The sequence below is a fragment of the Xiphophorus maculatus genome, chromosome 13, assembly GCF_002775205.1.
Source record: "Xiphophorus maculatus strain JP 163 A chromosome 13, X_maculatus-5.0-male, whole genome shotgun sequence".
In the NCBI taxonomy this organism is placed as follows: domain Eukaryota; kingdom Metazoa; phylum Chordata; class Actinopteri; order Cyprinodontiformes; family Poeciliidae; genus Xiphophorus; species Xiphophorus maculatus.
The window spans coordinates 21,061,906-21,086,948 of record NC_036455.1 but is presented as its reverse complement, the minus strand read 5'-3'; the positions used below and the strand labels follow the sequence as shown (position 1 = coordinate 21,086,948).

Below are 25,043 nucleotides of genomic sequence, written 5' to 3'. Positions count from 1 at the left end.
GGGTTCCCAATGTTGAAGGGAACATGTTTAGTGCAAGCAGTTCTCTTTTCCGACATCATAAATTCTCTCTGGGAACATGCAAACTGCAATAAAGTAAAACATAAGGAGGACGCTTGTTGTACCAGAGCTTTAGGACAAGAAATCTCCCCTCCAGGAGAACCAATTTCAAACCAGGATCGAACTGGATCCAAACTGGTATCTCAGAAAGTAATATGGGTTCTTTAAATGTTGGATCACCTTCAGGTTACCAAGACAAGCGGCTTTTGATTGAGCTGCAGTTTGAAGTTTTGCAGATAGTTTCATCGGTGAGGTTGTGTGTTTAAAATGTGTGCGACAGGAGAATGAAGTTAAGCCCAAATTTAGATTTCAAATTATTTGTATTTTACTAAAAGGTTTATTTCTGATGGGAAATGAAAAAAGGGACATGAAGAATTATTTATACTCTTTAAACAACCAATGGGGAAAAAAAGTATATATATATATAGGCTTTATGGGAATCCAACAGTAGTTTATGCGTATTTTCACAATAAATATTTGGTAATGAGCTCTAAGCCTTTGGGGTTGGAAGGCAACATTACTCGACACTACTCCCAATCAGAAGGAAAATGTTGGTGAGAGAAACAACTTCCACATTTAAATCTGTCAGATTATGATTTAATCAGCTTTTAAAAGTTAAGTTAAAAAAAATTATCCACCTTGCCCTGCTGCGGTTTGTTACCGTGGAGGGCTCCAACACCCTAAAGACAATGAGCAGAGCGTGAACAGCATGCTGCAGAAAATAATAAATAGATTTATGCGCAAATGTCACATTTAATACAGTTACCGCGCGCGCGCGCGAATTCATTATTACACCATATGTTAATGCAGCTGCTTCTGTGTAATTCTGAGTGTGTGTGGGGGGGGGCGTGTGTGTGTGCGTGTGTGTGTGTGTGTTGGAGCGGGGTGGGGGCAGTGGGTCTCTCCCTCTCTTTCTTTTTCCGCGTACTCGCGCTTTGAAGTAAACCAACAACTACTGTCCTGGAGTCAGCGGGTGTGGAGCCTTGAGCGTGGTAGGTCGGTCGGTAGGTAGGTCGGAGGAACCTTGCAGTGCATTGTTCCATTTTCTGCAGCCTGATGCAGGGAGACAGTGCAAGTCCCGGTGATCTGGATGGGTGACGGGAGGTCGTTCTGAACTTGTACCGAACCCAATTTTACCGTCCAACCGAGGAGCAAAGCGGCGCCGGCGGCAACATTCGATGTTAAACGGGGGAATATTCGATTCAAAAGAAAGAAAAGGGGACCCATGAGGAGGAGAGTGCGCCGGGGAGACGCGAGTCTGCTCCTCAGCTGAAGATCGGTGGAAGCGACCGAAAAACACATGGATAGAGATGATTTCTGTGGGAGCGGGTTGTTGATGAACGATCGCACCTCGGGTCGTGCACAAACAGGTTGGTTTGACTTCGATCAAACTTCGTCTGACGCCAACAAATCGGAGCTCATCGAGATGCGAAATATTGAACTAAATTTGCTGTCGGGTTGTGCACAGCGACGCGCCTGGTGGCGACGCCTGGGTGTATTACTGGAAACTTAGCCGGACTTTAGTCGGATGTAGGGGCTTTTCTAAAAGCCCCTACATCCGAATGAAGGTCATAACCTTCAGTATAAAGGGTGTGTAAGGGAAAAGGAGACAGTTAGACGTGTCTATAAAATAAGATAAATGAATCCAAATTTACTATTCATTCAATGCATTACTTGGTTGACGATCTTTAAACTCTCAATGCTGCAGAGAAACCCTATGATCAAATCAGTAATTCAATAGTTTGTTTTTTCCCCAAAGTCATTTGTAACTTCCCAGTTTATTTTGCATTTATTATAGAAAAAGTACTAAGTATTTAGTGCCTACGGTTGAAAGTATTTGTATTAGTTAAAATACAAATCTTTTGAAATAGCACCTTTCAAATAAAAAATAAAAATAATTCAAGAAGAGAGCATAAACATTAAAACACAGTCAAATTAAATATGATCAGAGACACGCTAGCTATGTATTTGCATGGGAAGAATTCCCACTCGGCTACAGCAAACATTTGGAAGAAGCTGCTCTGGTCAGAGCAGACCAATGTTGAGCTACTGGACCATATGCAAAATACTAAATATGGGAAAAAGCTAACACCGTACAGAACCCTGAACACCCTCACAGTAAAACATGGTGGCGGCAGCTTCTTGCGCTCGGAATGCGTTTCATCTACAGGGATAGGGATGCTGGTCAGAGTTGATGGGAAGATGGATGAAGGCAAACACATGGAAGAAGATGAAATGTTAGAGGCTGCAAAAGACTTGAAATGGTGACGACACAAGAAAACAGTTCTAAGTATTCAGCTTTACTAGAGCACGCTCATGGCTTAGAGTAGTCCAGCCAAAGTCCAGATGTAAATCCAAGTGAGAATTATTTGTGGCTAAACCTGAAAGCTGATGTTTAGCTGATGTCCTTTTCGGTCTCACCAAGTTTGGCCCGTTCTACAAAGAAGTCGGGGCACACATTTCACTCTCCAGGTGTTTAAGTCTGGTAGAAAAGACAAAAGATTTGTATTAACTACCTTGATCACCTTAGCACAATGTTTGGTATCGGTTCGGTTCTAAATCCTGGTGTCATCACCGTTTGTTTTTACTTTCCCTGTTTAGATTTAAATTGGTATTAGAACTTGCAAGTCCATAAAATCACTTCCTTTATGCTTCTGAGAGATGAACAAACTTAGGTTGATTAAGGTTTTAATCAATTTTAATTAGTGCAGTTTGATCTCTTGATTCTTAAACCTGTCTTTAAGAATTACTGTGTAGAGTGGAGTTTGTGTTTTCAGATGCTGGCTGTTTTATGTTGGTCGGGTGTGCTTCTTTTGTTTAGGCAATCAGTTAATAGATATTTGTTAATTAATAATACAGAAATATTCTAACGTTGGGGATTAGCTCTTGTAGATTATTCCATTCTCATCAACGGTTTTTGATAGATTTTAAGCAAATTTTTTATTGTGACTTCCTAATTTTTTTTTTTCTATAAGTTGCTCTGTGGGAAGGAAACAGTTCCATCCATAAGATGAGGTTTTATGAGGCTCATTGATTTTTACATTAAAACAATTAAACAGAGTATAACCTTGCTACAAGACTCTGGTCATCTTTGCACTAACTCGAAATACTGCTGTACGTAATGCAGTGGACAGCTGAGTCCAGGGCTGAAATTGTATTACACATGAAGGCAGCCATATATAAAACCATATATAAAGTTAATTCCTGGCAGACAGACATGGACAACAGGGAAATGTTGTTCTTTGGGCAGATTAGTCCACTTTATCAAGGTTTTTTATCTGTGCCAGTGGGTGCCTGCTGCTATGCCCCATTATTGTAAAAGTCAAACATATTCCATACTACTTGCAACTAAAGCATTGACCTCAAACATAAGGAGAGTTTCAGAAGCAAGAACAAACTTATTGAATATGAACCTCTTTCCAAGGTTTTTCATCTGTAAGTTTGGTTATGTCTCTTTGTTTCAGGATGCAATTGCAAGCTGTAGTCAACCTTTCTTGAAGCTGCTTTTGGAGTAATTGCTTCTTCCTCTCAGAGTGGCATTTTAGCCTATGTTGGTTAAGAACTGTATTTACTGTGAATGACTCAACTCTCTTGCCAGCTTTGCTCAGCTGCTCCACAAGATTTGAAGCTCATTATACAGTACAGACCAAACGTTTGGACACACCTTTTAATTCAATGAGTTTCCTTTATTTTCATGACTATTGACATTGTAGATTCACACTGAAGGCATCAAAACTATGAATAACACATGTGGAAATATGCACTAAGCAAAAAAGTGTAAAACAACTGAAAATACCCCTTATATTCTAGTTTCTTCAAAGTAGCAACCTTTTGCTGCGATTACTGCTTTGCACACACTCTGCATTTTCTTGATGAGCTTCAAGAGGTCGTCACCTGAAATGGTTTTCACTTCATAGGTCAACCTGCCCTGTCAGGTTAATAAGTGGGATTTATTGCCTTATAAATAGTCATGAAAATAAAGAAAACCCATTGAATTAGAAGGTGTGTCCAAACTTTTGGTCTGTACTGTATGTACAGAACACTTTCATCTCTGGAGCACAAAACACATCTCTTTCCGGAAGAATAGTTGTTTTGTTTTTTTATTTGCATTTAGCTACACATTTCTCTTCCAGATACGGCAGCAAAACTGATTCATTTTGATTGTCCTATGATTGAGATGTGTGTGTGCTTGGGTATGGGTGTGTGTGTGTTTTTAAACATCCACAGATGCAAATTCATTTTACTTAGTACTTACTTTTACTATACTTACTAATCAGAAGCTTCCAAAGCATATTGCATATCACCTCATGACAATGTGTGTAATCCTGAATCAACATTGAAAAAAAATCTAAAGACTACACAGGCTTTTGAGCACCAAGAATGCTGAATTACATTCATTCTGATGTTCAAACATCTCTGTCTCAGAAGTGTGAAACCACAGATGGATCCACTGTGTGATGGAATTAAGAAAACCGAGTCCAGTGATCTGGCTGCAAACTCTCGGCCCCCTCCAGCTAAGATGGCTCGGCTGGAGCAACACAACTCGGGACCCTCGACCCCAGAAAGGACGAGACAAGGGAGTCCTTTGCCTAATAGTCCCTGCCCGACCCAGCAACCTACCACAGCAAGTTGGCACTCCAAAGGTACCTGGTCACAATAACGATAATAGTAATCATAAAAACATCAAATCGAGCTTATTCCTCTGCAAGTTCACGAACTTCTTATGGCAAGTACTGTGCGTCTGGTACCCCAGGAACCCTGCTGCCTGTGTTCTGTGTGGTGGAGCGTCAGGAAAGTTCTGTGGAAGCAGAGAGAAGAGACGAGCACGCTGAGTTCGTGTTGATCAAACGGGATCTGCTGTTTAATCAGCTGACAGAAATGGCCCTGCTGGCGCTGGGGTACTCCCACAGCTCTGTAGCGCAGGCTAAAGGTAAGCAGTACACACAGACACACGCACAGAGAGCACAAGCACATTCGTACAATTTTAATTTTCTTTTTTATTTTGCTGTTGTGCGTATGAGTGTGTAGGTCTGATCCAAGTCGGCAGGTGGAACCCAGTGCCTCTGTCCTCTGTGACTAATACTCCGTATGCGACAGTGGCTGATATGCTGCATGATGTTCACCATGTTGTTACACTGAAGATCCAGCTTAACAGGTAGATAATGAAATTACATTATTCTTCTATGCGCTATTTTTATCTGCAGCTATGGACAGACTTAATGAGCGTACTTTCACTTTTACTCTTTGGCCCTTCCTTTGAAGTCACTAGCAGTATAAAAAATGTATCCAGTTTTAACAAGCGGAAATCATCATCGTTGCGGATTCCTTTAAATCAATTGAAAACGTGAAAGTCATGTTTTATATGCATGGTTACATCTCAGAATCAATTTCATTCACTTAGTTTGTGCACGTAATCAAGGAATTCGACTTCTGCTTTGCTCTCAGTAAAGACGTTTAAATCTAAATATATAAATATATGTAAAATCAAAGGTAACTTTTTTATACGAAATAGGAAGACATGGTTGAATTAGTGAAAACATGCATATTATCAGTTTGTAGTGTAGTGCCTGTCGGGAGGTGAACATCGAAACCGTTTCTGTCCGTGAGGTCTGCAGAGATGTTAGATGCCTTTTTGTGACTCTAGTCTTGTACAAGTTCTGGATGGAGGGAAGGTCAGCCCTGATGATCCTCTCTCGCAGACCTGATTTGTTCATTGCAGTCTGATCCTCTTCTGTTTTGTGACTGAGCCGAACCGCACAGTGATGGATGTGGACAGGATCTGCTGATTAATGCCAGTTTAGAGCAGAAAACACCTGTTGTGCAACAGTATGTTTGGTTTGGCTATTAATAAGTGGCAAAAGCAATTATTAACAAAGTCAGCGATTTTAATCATCATTACCAAGTCGGGGCACTGCCTGATTATCGGGAAATAATAGCCAAATACCTTTCAGTCTCAGTTTTTGGTCTATAAATATCTGCCTGGTGAGGTGTAGTGTTATAGAACAATAGATGAAGAATTAAGTTCAGCACTGATGTTCTGAGGCCCTGCACACATCTACAGTACGAAGACAGACACCTTCTCTCCAAATATGTAAGAAGTTATTGACAAAATGCTTCAACCTTTCAATAATGCAAAAACCTGATGAAAAGAACGGTATTAACATTTATCATCAACAGCAGAGTCAACAAAATAGTTGCGTTTGTGTATTTTGCCATGCAGGCTAAAGATTCCCAGAAACCCAGGTGAAAAATTCTCTCTAGATATTTACAGGGCAGAACCATTTTCATGCTCAAGCCATCATACTCAGACAAACACAGCCCTGCATTTCTAATCTGTACACAAGCGCCAAACAGAGCTGGAATCAGAAGGTCAGAGGACAGATGTTGGATTAAAAAAAAAAGACACAACTGATATTATGCTCATAAAATATCCGGTTATGAGAACCCATAAAATGTCAGCCATTACAATCTCCAAAAGAGCCAGATGCTGAATCCCAGAAAATGTCATTATTTACTAGTGTGTCCAAAACAGCCCGTAAGGCGTAATACACTAACTACACCTTTGGCTTCCATTTCTACATACCTTTCCAATAATCAGCATGGGAGCTGCTTGATTTTTGTACCTTTTTTACTCTTTCTTCAGACTCTCCAACATTGATTTCCAAGTGGAAAGCGATAGTTTTGTCTGTGTGCTGACTTTTAAAAGTACTGATTTTAGCAGCAGTTCCTTCCCCCTGTGTATCTCCTTGAACTCCTGAATAGGCTTTGTTTCACTACACTATAGAGGTTTTTGCTCATCCCCTGCTGCCAGTGTGCCTTTTTATACCTTTTTTTTTTAACTTCAACTCCAACCTTTCTGTGAAAGGCCAGTTTCCTTAGCAATGACCTTTTATGGTTTACCCTCCTTGTGCAATGTGTCGGTGACTGCTGGACAACTATTAAGTCAGTAGGCCTCTCCATGGTTGTGTTTGCCTATATAGCATGACATGTCTGCATAAATATCCTTTTCTTTATTGCTTTGAGTAATATTTTTATTTTCTGCTAAATCAAATTTCATTATTTCATCAGCTCTAAGCCATCATTATTTTAATACAAATAAACAGTAGAAATATGTTGCTCTATGTGTAATGAATATGTATGAGCTTCACTTTTTGGATTGAATTACTGAAGTAAATTAACATTTGATGAAATACAGATTTATTGAGATGCTCTTTTAGTTAAAGATTACATTAAACTTGGCATTAGAGTCGCTGTTGAACTTATAAAAAATTAAGTGAGAATTAAAAAGCATTTCCTTCTGTTCTTAAAGCTTGCTATGAATAGTACAGTTATAAAACAGCAATGCCAAACCACAAACTGAAGCACATTACCACATGTAAAAATATGTCACATATTTTTTTGTGAATACTTAAATTAATGTTTGGTGGTTGTTGTATATTACCAAAAAAGAGAAAAATAAATTAAGATTATGTAGGCAGACATACAATAGTTGATAGAGGACATAGTTGAAAAACACTGGAGCAGGGTTCTTTCTTTTTTCTTTTAGCTTTTCCCTACTCCAATTTGGAAATGACTAATTTGTCTAAAGAGAACAGTACACTGTATTAAAAAAAAGTCTCTAACTTAAAGTAAAATACTGCAGCTGTGGTTGCCAGTAAAATCTTTAGCTTAGAGTCCTGAACTAAAGAAGAAGGAAAGTGATTGAAAAATAAGATATGAATACAAAGGGAACTAAGCAAGAGACAAAATGAGAATCTAAACAAACGCACAAAGAACAAAACACAAGAAGGAGTTACGCAACACCCGGGAAATTTTCTGCCATTGACGACTGTTAGCATAGCAAGTGGACGTCACAAGATTTCCAGAAAGAGTAAATACATATTTTGATGATCTTCCTCACATAGCAGTGTTATTGGACATTAAAGTCAGCTTATCTTAGAGATGGTCAACTTTCTTTGTTGAAATTTTTAATCAGTGAGTGTTCTGTTTGATTCTTCTAGAATCAAATTGAATAATGTGTTTCTTTTTTTTTTTTAAGTGTTTGGATTCACACTTTTTTAAGAGTTAATTTTAAACCCTTGGATTTTTTTTTCTGCCTGCTTACAGTACAAACTGCCAACAGTACACCAAAAACATTTTAGTGTTTCCTTCTTTTGCTTTCTTTTTTTTAAAGTTGTCCCAAACTGGAAGACCTGCCACCAGAGCAGTGGAGTATCTCCAATGTGAGAAATGCTCTGAAGGAGCTTCTTAAGGACATGAATCAGAGTTCCTTGGCCAAAGAGTGTCCGCTTTCCCAGGTATGATGCACGAAACTCACACCTTAACTAATCACAAGTGGTTAAAAACAATTAAAATAAAAGTTATTTATGCATCTCTTGATTTGCTAAATCATAAAACGACTTCATAGCAAAAACATACACGAGTCACATGCAATCCAAGCACAAAGAAAAGGACAAACATGAAAAGAATATGCATGTGTTGCCCTTGGCCTTCATGTTTGTGTGTGTTTGTGAGGCTGCGTTTATAAGCCTGTATGTGGTCTAATAAATTTACAGGAAGTCGAGATGCCGGGGTTGATAAGATGTGGGGGCAGGGTGCAGGAGAGAGAAACGGATTAAGGAAGATGGCTATCTCTTAAAAAGCCATACCGCCCAGGCTGCTGCCTGTCTGTGTCTATTGACTGGAGACCAGTTTGTCTGTCTGTGTAGCCTCACCAAACACCTCAGACTATCTGTTCATCATTTGATATCTAATTTTTATAGACAATTAAAATGTTTAATGTATTTAATTTAACACAAAGAGCCAAAAAGAAAAAATAAATAAATAAAAGGGTCAGTTTGTCATTTTGTGAAAGCCTCATATGCATATTTCTAATTATCATTTTAGTCAATGTTATATTGCCAAAGGGAACAGAGTCCAGTTTTAAAAAATGGCCTCTATTTCAAATTCTTTTCTTCTCTGCAGCCTTAAAATCTGATATGAACCATTTCCTCCTCCCCCATATCCTCCTAACCCCCTCGTCCCCAACACACATGCACACACACTTTCTGATTTGTGAGTGGCAGATTACAATAAAGATGTGAAGATGAAACATGTAATCAGATGTAAAGAGTGCACAGGATAGTCTTCAGGGGAAAAAAAAAGTACATCATTTACTAAAAGACAGACATTGTCTCTGATGACCTCTAGTGTTTTGTTTGATTGCACACACATGCTTGCACAGATTCATGCGTTCGCCGAGCTCACGCACCGACACACACATCTGTCTTTATTATGCTGTTTACCTGGGGGTCTTTTTAATAACACGGATCTGAGTTCATTAATATCAGATGAGTGAGCAGCTGAGGCACTCAGGCCGCCCAAAATGTAATAAATACCTTTTGTTTTCTCCCCCCACTGTGTTTCAGGGAATGATATCATCTGTTGTAAATAGCACTTACTATGCAAATGTCTCGGCTGCCAAGTGTCATGAGTTTGGTCGATGGTACAAGCACTTCAAAAGGTCCAAATGCCACCAAGGTAAGAGTTTTTATATTCCTTTCTAAAAATGTGAATTTAAAATCTAGAATTTGTTGTGCTAATGTATTTAGAAAATGCTTTTAAACTTGACCTTTCTTTAATTTCACAGTGTTCAATAATTCATTTAATTTGATTCAGTTTAAATTGAACAATTTAGAATCCAATTGATTTTAAGGAATCAAATCCTTCTTTTCGTCTGAATATGTCTTGTCAAAACTCACATGTTGACCAAACAGAGCTTGCAATAGTCATTCTGACATTCATGTTTAGTTTAGTCCCTTTTTTAGTTTTATGACAACACATAAGCCCTTTTTTTCCCCCAACAGACGTAGAGTGCTTTTCTGAGCAATCCTCAGATATTACTCACATTCAGCAGCCAATCCCAAGCAGCCCCATCGATCAGAACTCCACCCTTATTTTCCCTCATGGATCAGTCGCCAACATCTGTGGTCGGCCATCGCTTGGTCTTCACCCTCCCGGGTTGGTCCCGCAACCTCTCAGCTCCCAAATGGTGAACCAGCAGCTGATGATGACCCAGTTTCTCAACCAGCAGTATGCCGTTACCCGCATGCTAGCTGGCCAGGGTCTCTCTTCTTCGCCACAGCAATATCTCAACCACCCCCCAGTGGGAAGGCCTCCTGCGAAGGCCTTTTCCAAACCCTCTGATTCTCAAGCATCACAGCAGGCACAGTGTGGTTCTGGAGGGTGTCCAGCAACAATGCCGCAAAATCAAACGGGAGCTGCAATGTCTTCAGTAGCACCAACAGACGTACCGAGTGACATCTACCAGAATGTGCGAGAGGAGCTGAGGAGAGCGGGCATCTCCCAAGCTATCTTTGCCCGAGTGGCCTTTAACAGAACCCAGGTATTGTAAGATGATATGCAGAGGGAATGCTGATATAGTTTCCTGTTAAGGGTTTGTGAAAAATAAAATGTTAACACTTATACTAATATCCAGTATTTACATCTTTGGAAACATTAAAATGTAAAGAGGATGGCACAACTTCTAACCTTGCCATCGAGATTAATAAGTCACAGAAGCAGCTCAACTATGGAGAGGCTTCAGAGATCCACTGCTTACAGAATCTACAGCAGAGCCATTTTTATAAGGAAACCACAAAAACTAATATTTTAATTTTGGCATGACCTATATCTGGACTAGAAAGCATTTGGAGAAGATATTCTAATCAGGTGAGACCAAAAGTAAGAGTTTTGGCCATAATGCAAACCATTGTGTTTTATGGAAAGATTACACTAAACATCAGCCAGAACACACCATAATAGAGTGGTATCATATAGGAGTAAGTACGCTTTTCCTCATTTTGAACAGGAAAGCTGATCAAAGTTGACGGGAAAACAGGTGCAATAAATATATATAAATACCACAGATAACTTTTTTTTTTTTACCAGTAAAAAGGTTGAAAAACATGCATCCCTGTGTAATATTCAAGTTCAAGGGGTTTGACCACTTTTGCAAGACTTTGCTACTTTTGGCCTGCTGTTGGTGTTCCAGTAATAGTTATGGCATCTTGGTTCGCACACTGTCCTCGCCTCTGCTGCACTGACCCCCTCCCTCTATGAATGTGTGATTCTGTGTATGTGTTTGTGCCAACACTCTGCAGCACAAAGCTGGTGCCAGCAGTAAAGCAGCTGCTAGGCCAAGTAATCACAGCCCCTCAGAGAAATGTTGTCTCGCTCCCTACCTCCTGCTCAATCTCGCTGTCCTTCTATTATGCCACCTTTCACTCTGGCAACTCAGTTCCCTGCTCTCTTTACTCAATGTCTCATACAGAAAATATGTCTTTTTTTAAAATCTTTTTTTAATGTCCTTCTTTGCCACCATGTGTTTGTGTCCAAAGCAACCTGGCCCAAAATCTTTAATTCCTAAATTTACCCTGAAAATGTATTATTATTACTATTATTAATAATAATTAATAATAAATTATTATTTGCTATCCACCCCCATGTTTTTCTGTTGCCAAGGGTCCTCTCGTGCCAGCCCTAAGCATTAGGCATGATGCCAAAACTCTATCTCAAAGTACAAGGCATGTTTGTCATTTGACAATTCACACAAAGACCCATTTCTGTTTGCAAGCTGGAATTAGCTATATGAGTCTCCAATGGTGATCCATTGTTTGAGAAAGCAGGGCGTTTCATCTCATGCTATTTCTTTTGTCTTATTGGAGAGACGGGGTTGCTGTTTATGCACAGACTTTAATACGTATGGCGCTATTATTAAACTGCAAGATGCGCATTGAAAATGTTCCAGATATGGTCAATGCAGGAATATGTTAATAGGTTAATAGGGTAGTGTCTCACATTAAGACAACAAAAGTGTAGGTGAAATAGAAAACAATTCATATTTGGCTCAAAGTGTATGACTTGGTTTTAGCTTGACACTGCATTACAAATGATACTGATACTCCGTTTGGATAAACCCCAAATATATGTCTCAAAAGATAAAATAATGAGCTAGGGTTGTAATAAAAAAAAAAAATCTGAAAAAAATTAAGAAAAATCATTTTACATTTCAACAAAGTTGATATGTCAAAAAGTATTTATATAATTTGTGATAATTAATAGGAAAGCCTTAATAGACATTTAAGCGATAAAACAAATTTTATATGTAGTGAAAAGCTTTCTACATTTTTCCATTAATGTTTAGACAATTCATATTTGAGCTCCAGGACTCTTAAATTGACCTTCTATGCAACTCTGCACATGGTATGGTTAATTTTTGTCTCAACAGTCTTGCACAAAATATTATCTGCTGGTATTGAGTTTATGACCTGTTTTTTGGTCCAGGTGTGAAGGTAAAGCATAACTAACACTAGTGTTACAAAGAACATAAGATTGTTGTTAATGTTATTGCCGAGTGCTTTTACACGGACATGCCGGTTAAACTGTAAATAAAGTAAAAACAAAACATCAATACTTAGTATTGCAATATTCAATAAACACAAACTTAAACATAGATTTAGGAGCTAGGCTTGACTTGACTAACCGGTTACAAGGCAAAGTTTACTCTTAGAACACTTCGTAATAGAATAAACATCGGCATTCAAATATCACAGTGCAGCAAAACACAACAAACTCTAGCATTTGGCTAATTAGCCCTAGCAAATTCACCAAGCTCAGGCTTAGAACAGATAACAAAAACTCATCTCCCCACAGCTAACAGCGTTAATATAACTCACCACGTTGGGCAACACTCATGAACGCCAGTAGGATGTGGTTTTAAGGCAGATTCAGCTTGTTAGCTTCAGCTAAGAGCAACCTAAGCGCACTACTGGTCCGCCGTCAGTTTTCTTCCTCCTCACGTAAACTCACGTACCAATGCAAAGCAACTACAGAGCCCTCTAGTGGAATAGGAGTGAATCCAACAACTAGCATCACTTGCTAACTAGCTTGTAAAGAGCTAACTTTACCTTATGTAAACAAACTAGTTAATAAATGTTCATTAATGAGGCCCATTGTCATTAATATTACTATACAGAATAATTTGACATCTGGTTATTTATTATTTCATCTGGCAAAGGGAATCAATGAAGTCTGATCAAGCTGAAAAGTTTAAAAATTATTCTCTATGAAGAACGTCCTTCAAGTTCCTTCTTTAGCCTAGCAAGCTGAATCAAAATTTTTGACCCAATGTTTGGTTGAAATCTTCTGTCCATGTAGGATCTGGATTAAAGAAAACCAATCATTCTTTTAGGTGAGAAATCTATGAATGCTTTTGTAACAAATGATCATAATAAAAACATTTTAAAAATCAACCTACATTTATTTTCACTAGGGTTTACTCTCAGAGATCTTGCGTAAGGAGGAGGATCCAAAACATGCCTCCCAGTCTCTGCTGGTCAACCTGCGGGCCATGAACAGTTTCCTGCAGCTTCCTGAGGCTGAGAGAGAGCGCATGTACCAGGAGGAGAAGGAGAGGAGCATAACCGGTTTCCCACCCAGCTGCAACAACACGCCCCCAAGATCCACACAGGTCAGCCAGCGCAGAGACCCCAAGAGATGAAAACAAAAGCCAGGCTTACAAACAGTCTTACTACTTTGCAGCCATGATAAAAATAAGTGCACCTTCTTGTTATTAAAATTTTTTTGCAAGGATATACTGTATGCCCCTATATGTCTCAGGTAAATTATGTCAATGTAGCCTCAAACATTCTCTCCAGCTAATCAAGGGAGAATGTTTGTTTGGCAATTGCACTCTACTAAAAAGAGTTTACCAGGCTATAGCAATACCTCCTACAAGACAGATAGACCTTTAATAAAATGTGTTTCACAATTTGCCTGGAGCAACAGATGAAGATTCCAAATGCAGCAAAAATATCAGCATTCTCTCCAACTTTATTGCATTTCTTAAAATGCTTATTCTGATCCTCTCTCATACATTTCAGAGTAGCACTAGAATATTCATTTAAGCATTTGGTCTATACACCAATACTTTCCTTTAAAGTGCATCTTTATTCTGTGCCCACCTTTAATATTCTGCGCCCACCTAATCATGTGGTTCACTTGCTGTGAGGTGACAGTACTAATAACCATTATCCCTTTTTGTTTTCCAATCCTAATTTGGTAAAAGCTTATCTGACTAACAATCGGTGGGCGGCTGATAGACATTGAAAGAAACACAAAAATCTCTCCTAGAAATAATGATCCAGCCTTACTTTCTGTTGGGGGAGGGCGGACGAAAACAATAATCGAAGAGAGCGCACCTAGTGGAAGCAGACGGTATCTGTTTGTGGCTTTTTCCAGGAAAAAGATGCATCGAGACCCAGACACACTGACATAGGAGTACCCTCATTCCAAGGAAAAGTGTGGAGTAAGTTAGCAACTGCTGCAGTGACTTTTTTGTTCCCACAATCCTCCACACAGTCTAAGCCTAACGCAGCATACCCACTAAAATAGCTCCATAGCAAGCTTTAGTTAATAGTTTAGTGTTATCAAATACAAAAAAAAATATAAGAATCACAACAACCATTTCCTCACTTGTACCCACAGATTTCTAGTTTAAGTAGTTTTCTTGCCTCTGCTGATGAGAGCACAATGCCACATATTGTGAAAAAAAAAAATCTACATAATTGTAGCTCTGCAATTAACATTTTATTTGCTCACATTCCGAGAGTAATCCAACTCCCTCTTTGTGCAGTATGCATTGAAACCGTTTCCTTCTTCTTGTCTGTTTCTTGCAAGGCGAGGCTGTCACCGGTTACAGCCGACAGAGGGCTCAGGACAGACAGTTGTGTTCTTAACGTCAGCGCCTCTATCTATGAGGAGATCCACCATGAGATGAAGAGAGCTAAAGTGTCCCAGGCTCTATTTGCTAAAGTTTCCGTCTCCAAAAGTCAGGTAGGGACTTTCTCGCTCATTGCCAGTGAAAATCCACAAGCTTGTCTAATCCCGAACTTGTGCATAGTTTAACCACTCATTTTCATTGCTTGATTAAATGTTTAAATTTGGCATTTTTAGATAACTACATGCTCTCATTTAAATCAGAAATAGCTAATGTGTGTGGAGAAAAGCCCAGATAATCATCCAGCAGCTGTGCTCTGCAGAGGACTATCGTCAGTGCATCAGACTGCTATTGTGTCCTAAATTATCGCTTTAATAGTCAATGTGCACAAACTCACACTGCCTGCTTACACACGCAGACGTACAGTAAGACTGCACGCACCAATACACACTTGCACAGACGCGCAAACTCACACAAACCCACTAATGCAAACACACACGCGGGCATGATTCGAGTGTTTATTGTTCTCATTTTTATGGCGGCCCCATAAGCTTGTTATTGCCTTTTGTTTTGAGGATAATTTTCCTTCATAGAAAAGGGGGGATTTGAGCTGTCTCGCTTTCCCTCCTTCTACAGTACAGCAGATCTACATTTTCTTTCTCTTTTATATTATTTTTCTTCCATTTTTCTTACCTTCTGTCTTAATTTGTTTCTTTTTTTATTTCTTCCTTTCTTTTTAGTTTTCTTTCTTTGTCTTTTTTCTTTCCTTCCTTCTTTCTTTCTAAGGTCATCCTGCGGTCATGCAAGTACAGATATTTAAGACCCCCAATGTTCTATTTCCCTTCTTTTTTTCCCCTCTGCCTCTTATCTTTCTTCACTTTCTCCATATTGTTTGTGCAGTTTGCTCTCTCTTTTCCACTTTATCTCCTCCTCTTTTCCTCTCTCTAATTTGCCCAGTTAGTTGGCAGACAGAACCATGCTCCATCTCTCTTTCCTATCTGCTCTGTGCATCTGGATGGTTTTCGGTGCTGAAGCTGGGTTTCAGCCAGGTGTGTGTGTGCGTGTGTGCGTGCGATTAAGCCTGCTTCCAATCATGTTGCCATTCATGAATAAAACTGGGCTTTATGCTCCTCATTTTCCTCAATCTGCCACTCACAAGTTTCTTCTGTGATGTCAAAACAATTACGGCAGATAAGAGAATTTCAGTGGATTAGTGGCATGGAACCAAGAAATTTACCTTTTTGCACATTTTGTAAGCAAGACAACAAGCATTTTTTTCAGTTAATGTGTAAAGAAATTGAGAAACTAGACCTGGAAACAGGAAAATACTTTAGTTGAAGTGCTTTTAAAGCTCTCAAATAATAATCTGAAATGTGTGGTGTGCATTTGTATCCACTCCTTTATTATGGTACCCTTTAATGAATGAAAATCTAGTCCCACTAACAGCCTTCAGTCGTCACCTCTTTAGTTAATCAATGATGAGTTATTGATTTGAATGTTCATCATCATGGTGTGGGAATGCTTTTCTTTGGCAGGGACGGAAAGTCTGAGTTGATGAAAAAAAAATGAATATAATACAAATACACATGACATTTTTCAGATTTTATTTGTAAAAAAAAAAAGCTTAGAAAGCCATTGAGCGTTCTCCTTTATCTTCTTGGGTATATTCTGGGGATCACGCAGTTGTGGGAATCTGGACAGTAAGAATTCAAGAAAAGACGAAATGAGAAGTTCTGTCTTTATTACACAGTTGCAGGCTACAGATTTGTCGGAGGATAGCAAGCGTCCCCTTTCTCAAACCACTGAACTTATCAAGTCCCAGCGTCCCCTCTCTCCAGACCCACAATCTGTGTACAGACATCATCTGAGCATGCTCACAAATCCAAGCAAACAGGTCACAGGATAAAATGTCAAATAAATGTCAGATATGAAATTCATAAAATGTCAGACCTGAAAACCCATGAAATGTCAGATATGAAATCACCTCAAAGGTCACGTATTAAGTCTCAAAGATATTATTATGTACCAATATACCAAAGAAATGAATTTAAGACATACATTACTAAATACATTTCCATTATACCTTGATAGTGCTACTTTGTGCTTGTTACATAAAATCCTCAAAAATATGGTGATGTTTCAGTTATTGACGTGAAACAAATTCAAGAACATTCAGCAGGTATGAAGACTTTTGCATGCAGGGATGATGCCTCCTGGCACCAACATGACTGCAGAGCAGTGCAAAAAGCAAAATCCACAGTGGTGTGGATGAGCATTCTTGGTTTGATATAACTTAACCAATCAGCACACAGTCCTGATCTTGACTCCGTGGAAGAATTAGAGCAGAGCCTGTATGTGTGTGTATATGTATATATATAGACACATACATTACATTTTATGCACTCAGACACAAAATGAGTATAAAATACATTATAGTGTAAATGTTATACATAGAACTAGTTTAACAAGATATAGAACAGCAGAAATTGCAGAAAGTAGTTTATTTACAGGCTGCACAGTGGCGGAGTTGGTAGCACTGTTGCTTTGCAGCAAGAAGGTCCTGGGTTCAATTCCTGGCCTGGGGTCTTTCAAAGTTTGCGTGTTTTCCCTGTGCATGCGTGGGTTCTCTCTGGACACACGGCTTCCTCTCACAGTCCAAAAACATGACTGTCAGGTCAATTGGTGTCTCTAAATTCTCCATAGGTGTGAGTGTGTGTGTGTGAATAGCTGTGTGTCCTGTCTGTTTCTGTGTTGCCCTGCGACAGACTGGTGACCTGTCCAGGGTGAACCCCGCCTCTCACCCGGAACGTTAGCTGGAGATAGGCACCAGCACCCCACTAGGGACAAGGGTGTTAGAAAATGGATGGATAGTTTATTTACAACATTCTTTACTGTTTATGTTATTCGGCCATATTGGATTTGAGGTCGGGGCTGGCTAAACACCTCAGGAAATAACAATAATTGGAAAATTGTAGCTTAAAAACATGAACAGAAACATGATTTAAACAAAAATTATATTAAGCCAACCATTGCATATATTTGCATATCAATGTCGTCGTATGGTTTTGTAGGGCTGGCTGTGTGAGCTTCTGCGGTGGAAGGAGGATCCCTGCCCAGAGAACCGCACGTTGTGGGAGAACCTGTGCATGATCCGTCGATTCCTCAGCCTGTCCCAGATTGAGCGAGATGCTATCTATGAGCAGGAGAGCAGCAGCATGACTTCCCAGCACTGTGCCGACAGGCTCACTCTGCTTCCCAATGACAGCGCCCTGGTAAGGCTGCAAAAAGAGGACATCAGTAACGCACGCACAGATATTTTCCTTGAATACCAAGTACAGAGATTCTATTGATTTAGAAATCAATTGACTCTCAAAATCATTCATACTCATGTCATATTGATAAATCATTTCCTGTTTCCAGGAATGTTTTCAAAACACAATGCTAACTTGTGCATTATTCACATACTGAAATGTGGTGGCGGCAATATCATCCTATTTGATTGCTTTTTCTGGAAATGGCACCGAAATTTTCAACCACATAGATAAATCTAGGAGCAATTCCAAATACTAATCAGTTTAGGCATAAATCTTTCAGTTTGCTGCTAGAAATCTGAAGGTGAAGGTGATTTGTTCCAACCAAAGCAGACTAGGTACTGTAAGTAAATCAAAGAGTGCGTTAACAAAATATTAGTTGATTCAAGGCACTGTGCACATTTCTTCTGTATATGTATATATATAATTTTAACCAAAGTCCCTTGTTTCTTAATTTTTGCATTTGAACTAGGGCTGTTTAGTCAGATGCAAACAATTCTGATCACTGCATCTCCATCCATAAACGAATACTCTTTTTCCTTTTTTTTAATCACTGTGTATTTCTCTCAACAGCACCAACGCAACTGCATGATGTCTCAGCAACATCATCTTCAACCCCATCACCCACTGCAGCCTGAGCCAGGTCTTGAGCTGTCTCCACCCCAGCCATGCGCTGCGTCACCTGCCGAGTCTGAGGCCGGGAGCGCCTGGGGGCACTTCAGAGTAAAACTGCACAGCAGACCCAGCTGGGCTGACGAAAGGGAAGACAGTAAGGAATGGGCCGAAGGGGAGAGAGAAAATGCTTATAATTCAGGTGTAGACTGGGGCATCACTGGAAGAGTGGGGTGCACTGGTAGAGATGGTGATGTGCAGGAAAGGGATGCAACCATACACCTGGGAGGTCAAGATGACGTTAGTCACAACAACAAAAGTGAAAATGTTAAGAACAACATGTTCGTGACGAGGTCTGCTATCAAGAGTGAGAACAATGGCAGGGTTGGAGTTTGCTCTGGGACAGATAATAAAATAATTGTTAAAGAAGAGGTCCAAGGTGATAGGTTAACGGTGTCTAATGACGCCCTGGGAATCCTGCAGAGCTTCATCCAGGATGTCGGCCTCTACCCGGACGAAGAGGCGATCCACACCCTCTCTGCCCAGCTGGGTTTGCCCAAAGACACGATCCGCATTTTCTTCAGCAGCCAGGACTTGGATCAAAGCCAAGACAACAGCCAGAGTCCAGCGCACAGTCACGACAACCAGCAAGTCTGTTCGAACCCAGAACTCCTCATGGCAGACTTAACTACACAGGAACCGGACGTCACTGTGAAGGCAGAAAAGAAAGAGATCGGGGTGGAGAGAATTGGTAGAGACACAACAATTGAGGTTTCTATTTCACGGGAATCAGATGTTGCCACTCAAACATTTCCCCCAATGAAGGAGGAGCAGGAGAGCTACTTCTAAGACATCCAAAACCTGGTTAGAACAAGCAATATTTTCTCTGTGAGCCCCTAACAGACCTAATCGTCATTAGGTCCACGAGTTAGTAACTTGGCCACTCTTGCATCTTCTTTCAATGCAGTTGACTGTGTTTTTGATACAAGATAATAGGCATGTGCTGTTACACACAGTAGAATAGTACTTGGACTGCATATGACATAACTTCTGGAAAGTGTACATATATGTGGACATTCTTTGTTGTTACAACCACACCTGGATAATATTTTCTTGCCGGTGTTTAAACAACGAAAATTTCAGAATTGATCGCACAGAGGACCAAAAAAACCAAAAAAAAAAAAACATACAGTAAACATTTATTGTTGACATTTGAAGCATGTTAAAAATGCTCTGCTGTATTTATACATGTTTTTTCTGTTACAGTATCCAGTATTATTGGTGCAGTAGTTGGATAAATCCCCACTAAGAGATGTCAAGCAAAAACTAGCTGTGATTTCTTTTTTCCTGTTCTTGCACTTTCTTGAAGTATTTTAGGACTCTATTGCATTCTTAGAAACTCTGTGTTAAGTCATGTTAAAAGGAAAGAACTGCCTCTTTTAATGCTAAGGCTTTATGCATTAGTGTAATTTAAAGTATTCTGGTCCTCGCCTATCAAGTGCCAAAACTTTCACAGTACGATACGTGAATAAGTTGTCATATAAGTATTTATTTGTGGAATTACATTAAATAAAGAAACAAATGCAGAAATAGTCAATCAAAGATAGCATTTAGAGTTACTTTGAGGTGATTGGTCTTTAGTTGATTTGCGATGCAAGTTGTCTCTAGTACCACAGTGGCTGTTTAAATAATTTCATGAAAGACATTAGCACAGGAAATATGAAGTAATCAAATAAATACTAAAGGAAAACAGGTTTGATTTTTTTTTTTTTTTTTACATCTGACAGATTCAATGTTTAATTTTTGATTTGCAACATTTAATTGTCAGAATACTGAAATAATACTACATCTATTTAAAATTTCTATAATGTGTCCATCAACAACTTTTTTTAAATTTACTTATCAGATGTGCAATTCTAACATATTCATTTATTAGAGAGTGGGACTTGAGGTCATTGATATTAACTACATATTAAAACAAAGGACAAATAATACATCAAGTTTTATTAATATTTGTACACCTAAAGATTCCAAAATGAACAGAGACAAGGCGTTGAAAACCCAACCGAAGGGTATTTTTTAATTTGAAGTGACTGCAGAACCACCCTACCACCACGTTTGTTAAAGTTTAGGGTGTATTATAGTACACCAGTTTGATATTAGCTTGTTTAAAAGGTTTTGCAAACAGAACTACCAACACAAATAACTAATGCCTACTTTTTAAGTACAGAGGTAGGAGAGCCATAATTTGTGCTTGCAACATTGAGCTTCTGCCATAGAAAATTTGATAATCAAAAGTGAAGCTATACAATATCTAAAACTTGGCCCAAATTTGGCAATCATATAATTATTCCAACCCCACCTACAGATCTAAAAAAGGATGCATGTTTATTAAAATACTGCTATGAAGCATGATATATCTTTTTATGTCAAAATAAATGAAAACTAATCTGACAGAGAAATTGCATTTTTTTAGACTTATTTTTAACACATTACCTTATCTAACGCTATTTTTAAACCTGTCATTACTATTTTTTGCCCTGAAACAGGAGGTTAACTGTGACTAAGTGTACTGATGTTTGTAAATGGGCCATGCGTGTATAGTATATCTGTCAAATAAGGTGCACCAATTCAACAAACCTCACGCTCTTAATGTTTAAAAGGATTTAATTGTTGCTAGTTGTCGGGACCAATAATGCCTGTTTGAAAGTGGCACTGCCTTCCTCTGTCTGTCTTTACCTCTTCATTATTTACCATCACAGTGATTTGTGATATGTTTGAAAGTACTCTTGTGATCTGGCTTTAATTTGTCTAATTTATTAAAAGTTGATTTTTTGTTTTTCTCGTAATATGTTTACTGACTGACACAGTAAAATTCAGGTCTACATAGTCCTGTGAGGTTGAAGAATTAACATTTTTCAAATGAAGATGGTTGAACATGTTTGAGTAAAACAACATAATGCAGACATGAACCTTCACGATGGTGCTGACTGGAGGAATTTAAAAAATCAAGTGAAGTGTCTTTCCTGAAAACACCAAAAGGCCCCTTCCTATTTTATTGTGCTTATTAAAGAACCACTTTGCTTATGAACACATTGTAGTTGACACAGTATACTTATCCATGCATGAATTTGCAAGTCTCTCAAATTCTATTTTAACTAGAGCGATAGCCTACTTTTAAAGTTTCCGCAGAGACCATCCTGACATTTGAGTGGACAGCTAACAAATAACAATTAATGAGACAAAAGTCGAAAGCATAACAAATGCTTTTATTTAAATCATTCGTTGTTCAGTGTTGCAAAAAGATGAATATTTATGTAAACTTGAAAGCTTATATTATTTATCACTATCTGTTGATCTGATTTCAAGTACACTTTTGTTCGCATCAATAAGTGGACTCAAGTGGACAGTTGTGGATTACATTTAAGAAGTTCTTAAATACTGATCAATTTAAATACATTAACTACACATTAAAAGCTACATTTATTTGCAAAAAGATTATTAGGGGTATCATTGACTGTGCCATCAATGATTTAGTTTAAATACTCTCAAATTAAATTGTGGATTTTATTTCCAGTGGGAGCTTATGCCGCTACAATAAAACACGCATTTATTCTTCTAAATATTTATGAGGGTTTGCCACCAAATGCACCTTGGTTTGCATTTGGTCATATTTAAGAGGATGTGAAGCAACTGATTTGCAGCACAGTCTGCAAGTCGCAATATTTGGATCACAATAGGAAACGATTCAAATGACGTTCGTTCAGCAGGGACTATTTATATTGTGCTCATGAAGATTTATTGGGGATTTAACAGTTGAATGGAATGCTCTGCTTATTTTCTTAGCACCGATTATTTTCTTTCTTACATGGCTGCTGGTGTTTCTGTGAATTGGTGTCATTGTTTTCAGTCATTAAACAGTATTTGTGTCTCTCTGGTCACATGCCCTTCAGTGCCTTCAGTGCTTTCTCCCTCTTTAGTCTCTCGCTTCAAGTCTTGGAACAGTTGTTTTATTCTTGGGTCGGTTTCTTCTGTTGATGCCCCCCCCGACTCTCACACGTCTTTCCTTCAGGCTGGCCGCTTCATCGCTTCTTTAGTGTACAGAGACGAGAACAACATTCAAGCCCCATTTGGTCATAAATAGCTTCACAGAGTAATTGAGCAATGCTGCGCACTTTGCTGTCGTCTGTTTCCATGACAATACTTTAGGAAGGGCCAGCGAAAGGCCATGAAAGCCTCATCATCAGAAATATTAGCTGTAATAATGATGATAATAGCACTCTTGAACTGCCTTGCCTCTGATAATGATGGCAATAGCAATGACGGTCATTATTTATGCTTCTAACCACCATGCGGAGCAACGGGAACATTTAAAGGAGTAATGATGTGTAACATAATTATCTGTATGAACTATCAGAGATTTCAGTTTTGTCCTGCTATGGCCATTTGCTAGTGTCCTCGTGTCTGCAGGCGTTATTTTGATGAAGCTGTTTTAAAAGGCACATCAGCCTGACTTGTCTGACCTCAAAAATGGCAGTGATTAAGCTGACACAGAGATACCGGTTGTTTTGTAGGATAAGTGCTAAAAACAGAAATTCCTCTTAGTGGAAGGTAGTTCTTCTTAATACACAGAATTATCATCTCTGCTGGGCCTATTTGGCAGAGGGAGTTTAAGATAACTGTGAAAATTACGCTGAAGTTACACGGAGAAGAAATTTCTGGGGATAAAAAAAAAAAAATCTAATTATTTTCAAACTTCAGTTTCAAACGGCACAACGTCTTATTGGCTACTGGGTCCATGCATGCAAAAAATCCAGAGGAGGCTGGATTCTGTTTGTGGTGTTCATGGGTAGAACGTGTATTTATGAAGACAAGACTGTGTGGATTTGAACCTCAGGGTTGCACCTTTGTTTTTTGGCAGATGACGTGGTCCTGCTGGCATCCATAGAATGTGACCTTCAGCATTCCCTGGAGAGGTTCACAACGGAGTGATAAATGGCTAGGACAGGAGTCGTCTCTCTAAGTCATGGTTCTAACTTAGATACTCCATCCATCCAGAAAATAAAACTTTGCAGAGTCTAATTCCTGAAACATCGCCACACCAGCATCTTGAAGACACTGACAGAATGCACCACAGTGCTTTGGGAGAAAAATGTTTAGGTTTAGAATAGAATAGAATATACTTTATTGATCCCCAAGGGGAAATTGCTTATTTGTTGAAAGCTACTAAAATGTAAATATACCTAAGAGTTATACACTTCCTTCCCGCACCTATTTACCCCCCGGATGGATGAATGAATTTCAGTATTATTATATTGATTATACTGTATGTACAATGAAAGAGGAAAATATGGAAAGAATGAGGCAAAATATTCTGAATAAGTATGTCAATTAACAACCAGTGGTGAAGAACCGTGGCTCATTTTTATTACTAATCTCTATAGTAACCAAGTCCTTTAATGATCCAGGAATTTCTTTACAAGAGTGGAAGGACAAGACTTTTAGACAGAAGAAATAGGAAGAAAAATCATTTTGGGATGAGCCTTAACCATAAACCTGTGGACAATTTTAACATAAAATGTTCTGGAAAAACAGAAAAACATAAGACAACCTAACTCTCTTAATTTCTTCTTATTAGAATTTTTTTGTTTCACAGTTCACAAATTCCTAGTTCATTCTTTATTGAACAATGTGACCTTTAGGATACACAGTTCCTACAGCTGTAGTAAATATATTTATTCACATACTTCATGGAGTATTTCTTTATGACACGAGTGTTTGCACTTGTTTGGGGACTCCGTATCAACTCCAGTAACGTTATCAGCGCGTCTAAAACGTGTTACAGCACAATTTAAACCACGCACCACATGAAAAGCGTCAAACATCTTGCTCTGAATAAAAGAACAACGAAGAATTTCCTTTTGGGCTGCATAAAAAAACGTCACATTTGATGAGCTGATCACGTGACCAGTCAGCTGATCTGCAGCATACCCGCCTGACCAGCTAGTGTTTACAAATCAGCAGTCAGGCTCACAGCATCAGAATGAGGGTCCCTGCATGATCCGGACAGGTATGTGAGCAACATTCACACCTCTGTAACGACTCGTAATCACGCTTTTGAACGTGAATGTGAGGCTCGCGAGAGGAGGAAATGCGCGTGTTGCAACTTCGTCTCGTGCCAGTGTGTGTCGGAAGTAGCGACTGGGCCCGTGCACTGGTTCGTGTACGTGCTAATAGCCTAGCTAGCGACATTAGCTGTGCTGTCATCTCGGTTCATGTTCTGTGACAGCTGACGGCTGCGTTTG

At 39.0% G+C, this 25,043-nt stretch overlaps 2 protein-coding genes across 3 annotated transcripts in view; both read left to right on the top strand.

Moving 5' to 3' along the window:
- The first annotated feature begins 1,009 nt into the window (after window positions 1–1,009).
- LOC102234013 (DNA-binding protein SATB1-like) lies at window positions 1,010–21,577 on the top strand. The gene is made up of 11 exons (XM_023344521.1): window positions 1,010–1,427; window positions 4,483–4,700; window positions 4,811–4,987; window positions 5,086–5,212; window positions 8,231–8,354; window positions 9,465–9,576; window positions 9,903–10,441; window positions 13,370–13,567; window positions 14,776–14,931; window positions 17,887–18,087; window positions 18,700–21,577. The coding sequence occupies exons 2-11, from the start codon at window positions 4,499–4,501 to the stop codon at window positions 19,585–19,587; spliced, it is 2,724 nt and encodes a 907-aa protein (XP_023200289.1). The 5' UTR covers window positions 1,010–1,427; window positions 4,483–4,498; the 3' UTR covers window positions 19,588–21,577.
- Window positions 21,578–24,720: 3,143 nt separating this feature from the next.
- The window catches only part of tbc1d5 (TBC1 domain family member 5), a 29,234-nt gene continuing 28,911 nt past the window's right edge, over window positions 24,721–25,043 (top strand). For both annotated transcript variants that reach the window (XM_023345030.1, XM_014470116.2), the window contains exon 1: window positions 24,721–24,808. The gene's annotated coding sequence lies outside the window, so the exon portion shown is untranslated. The remainder of the gene's footprint in view (window positions 24,809–25,043) is intronic.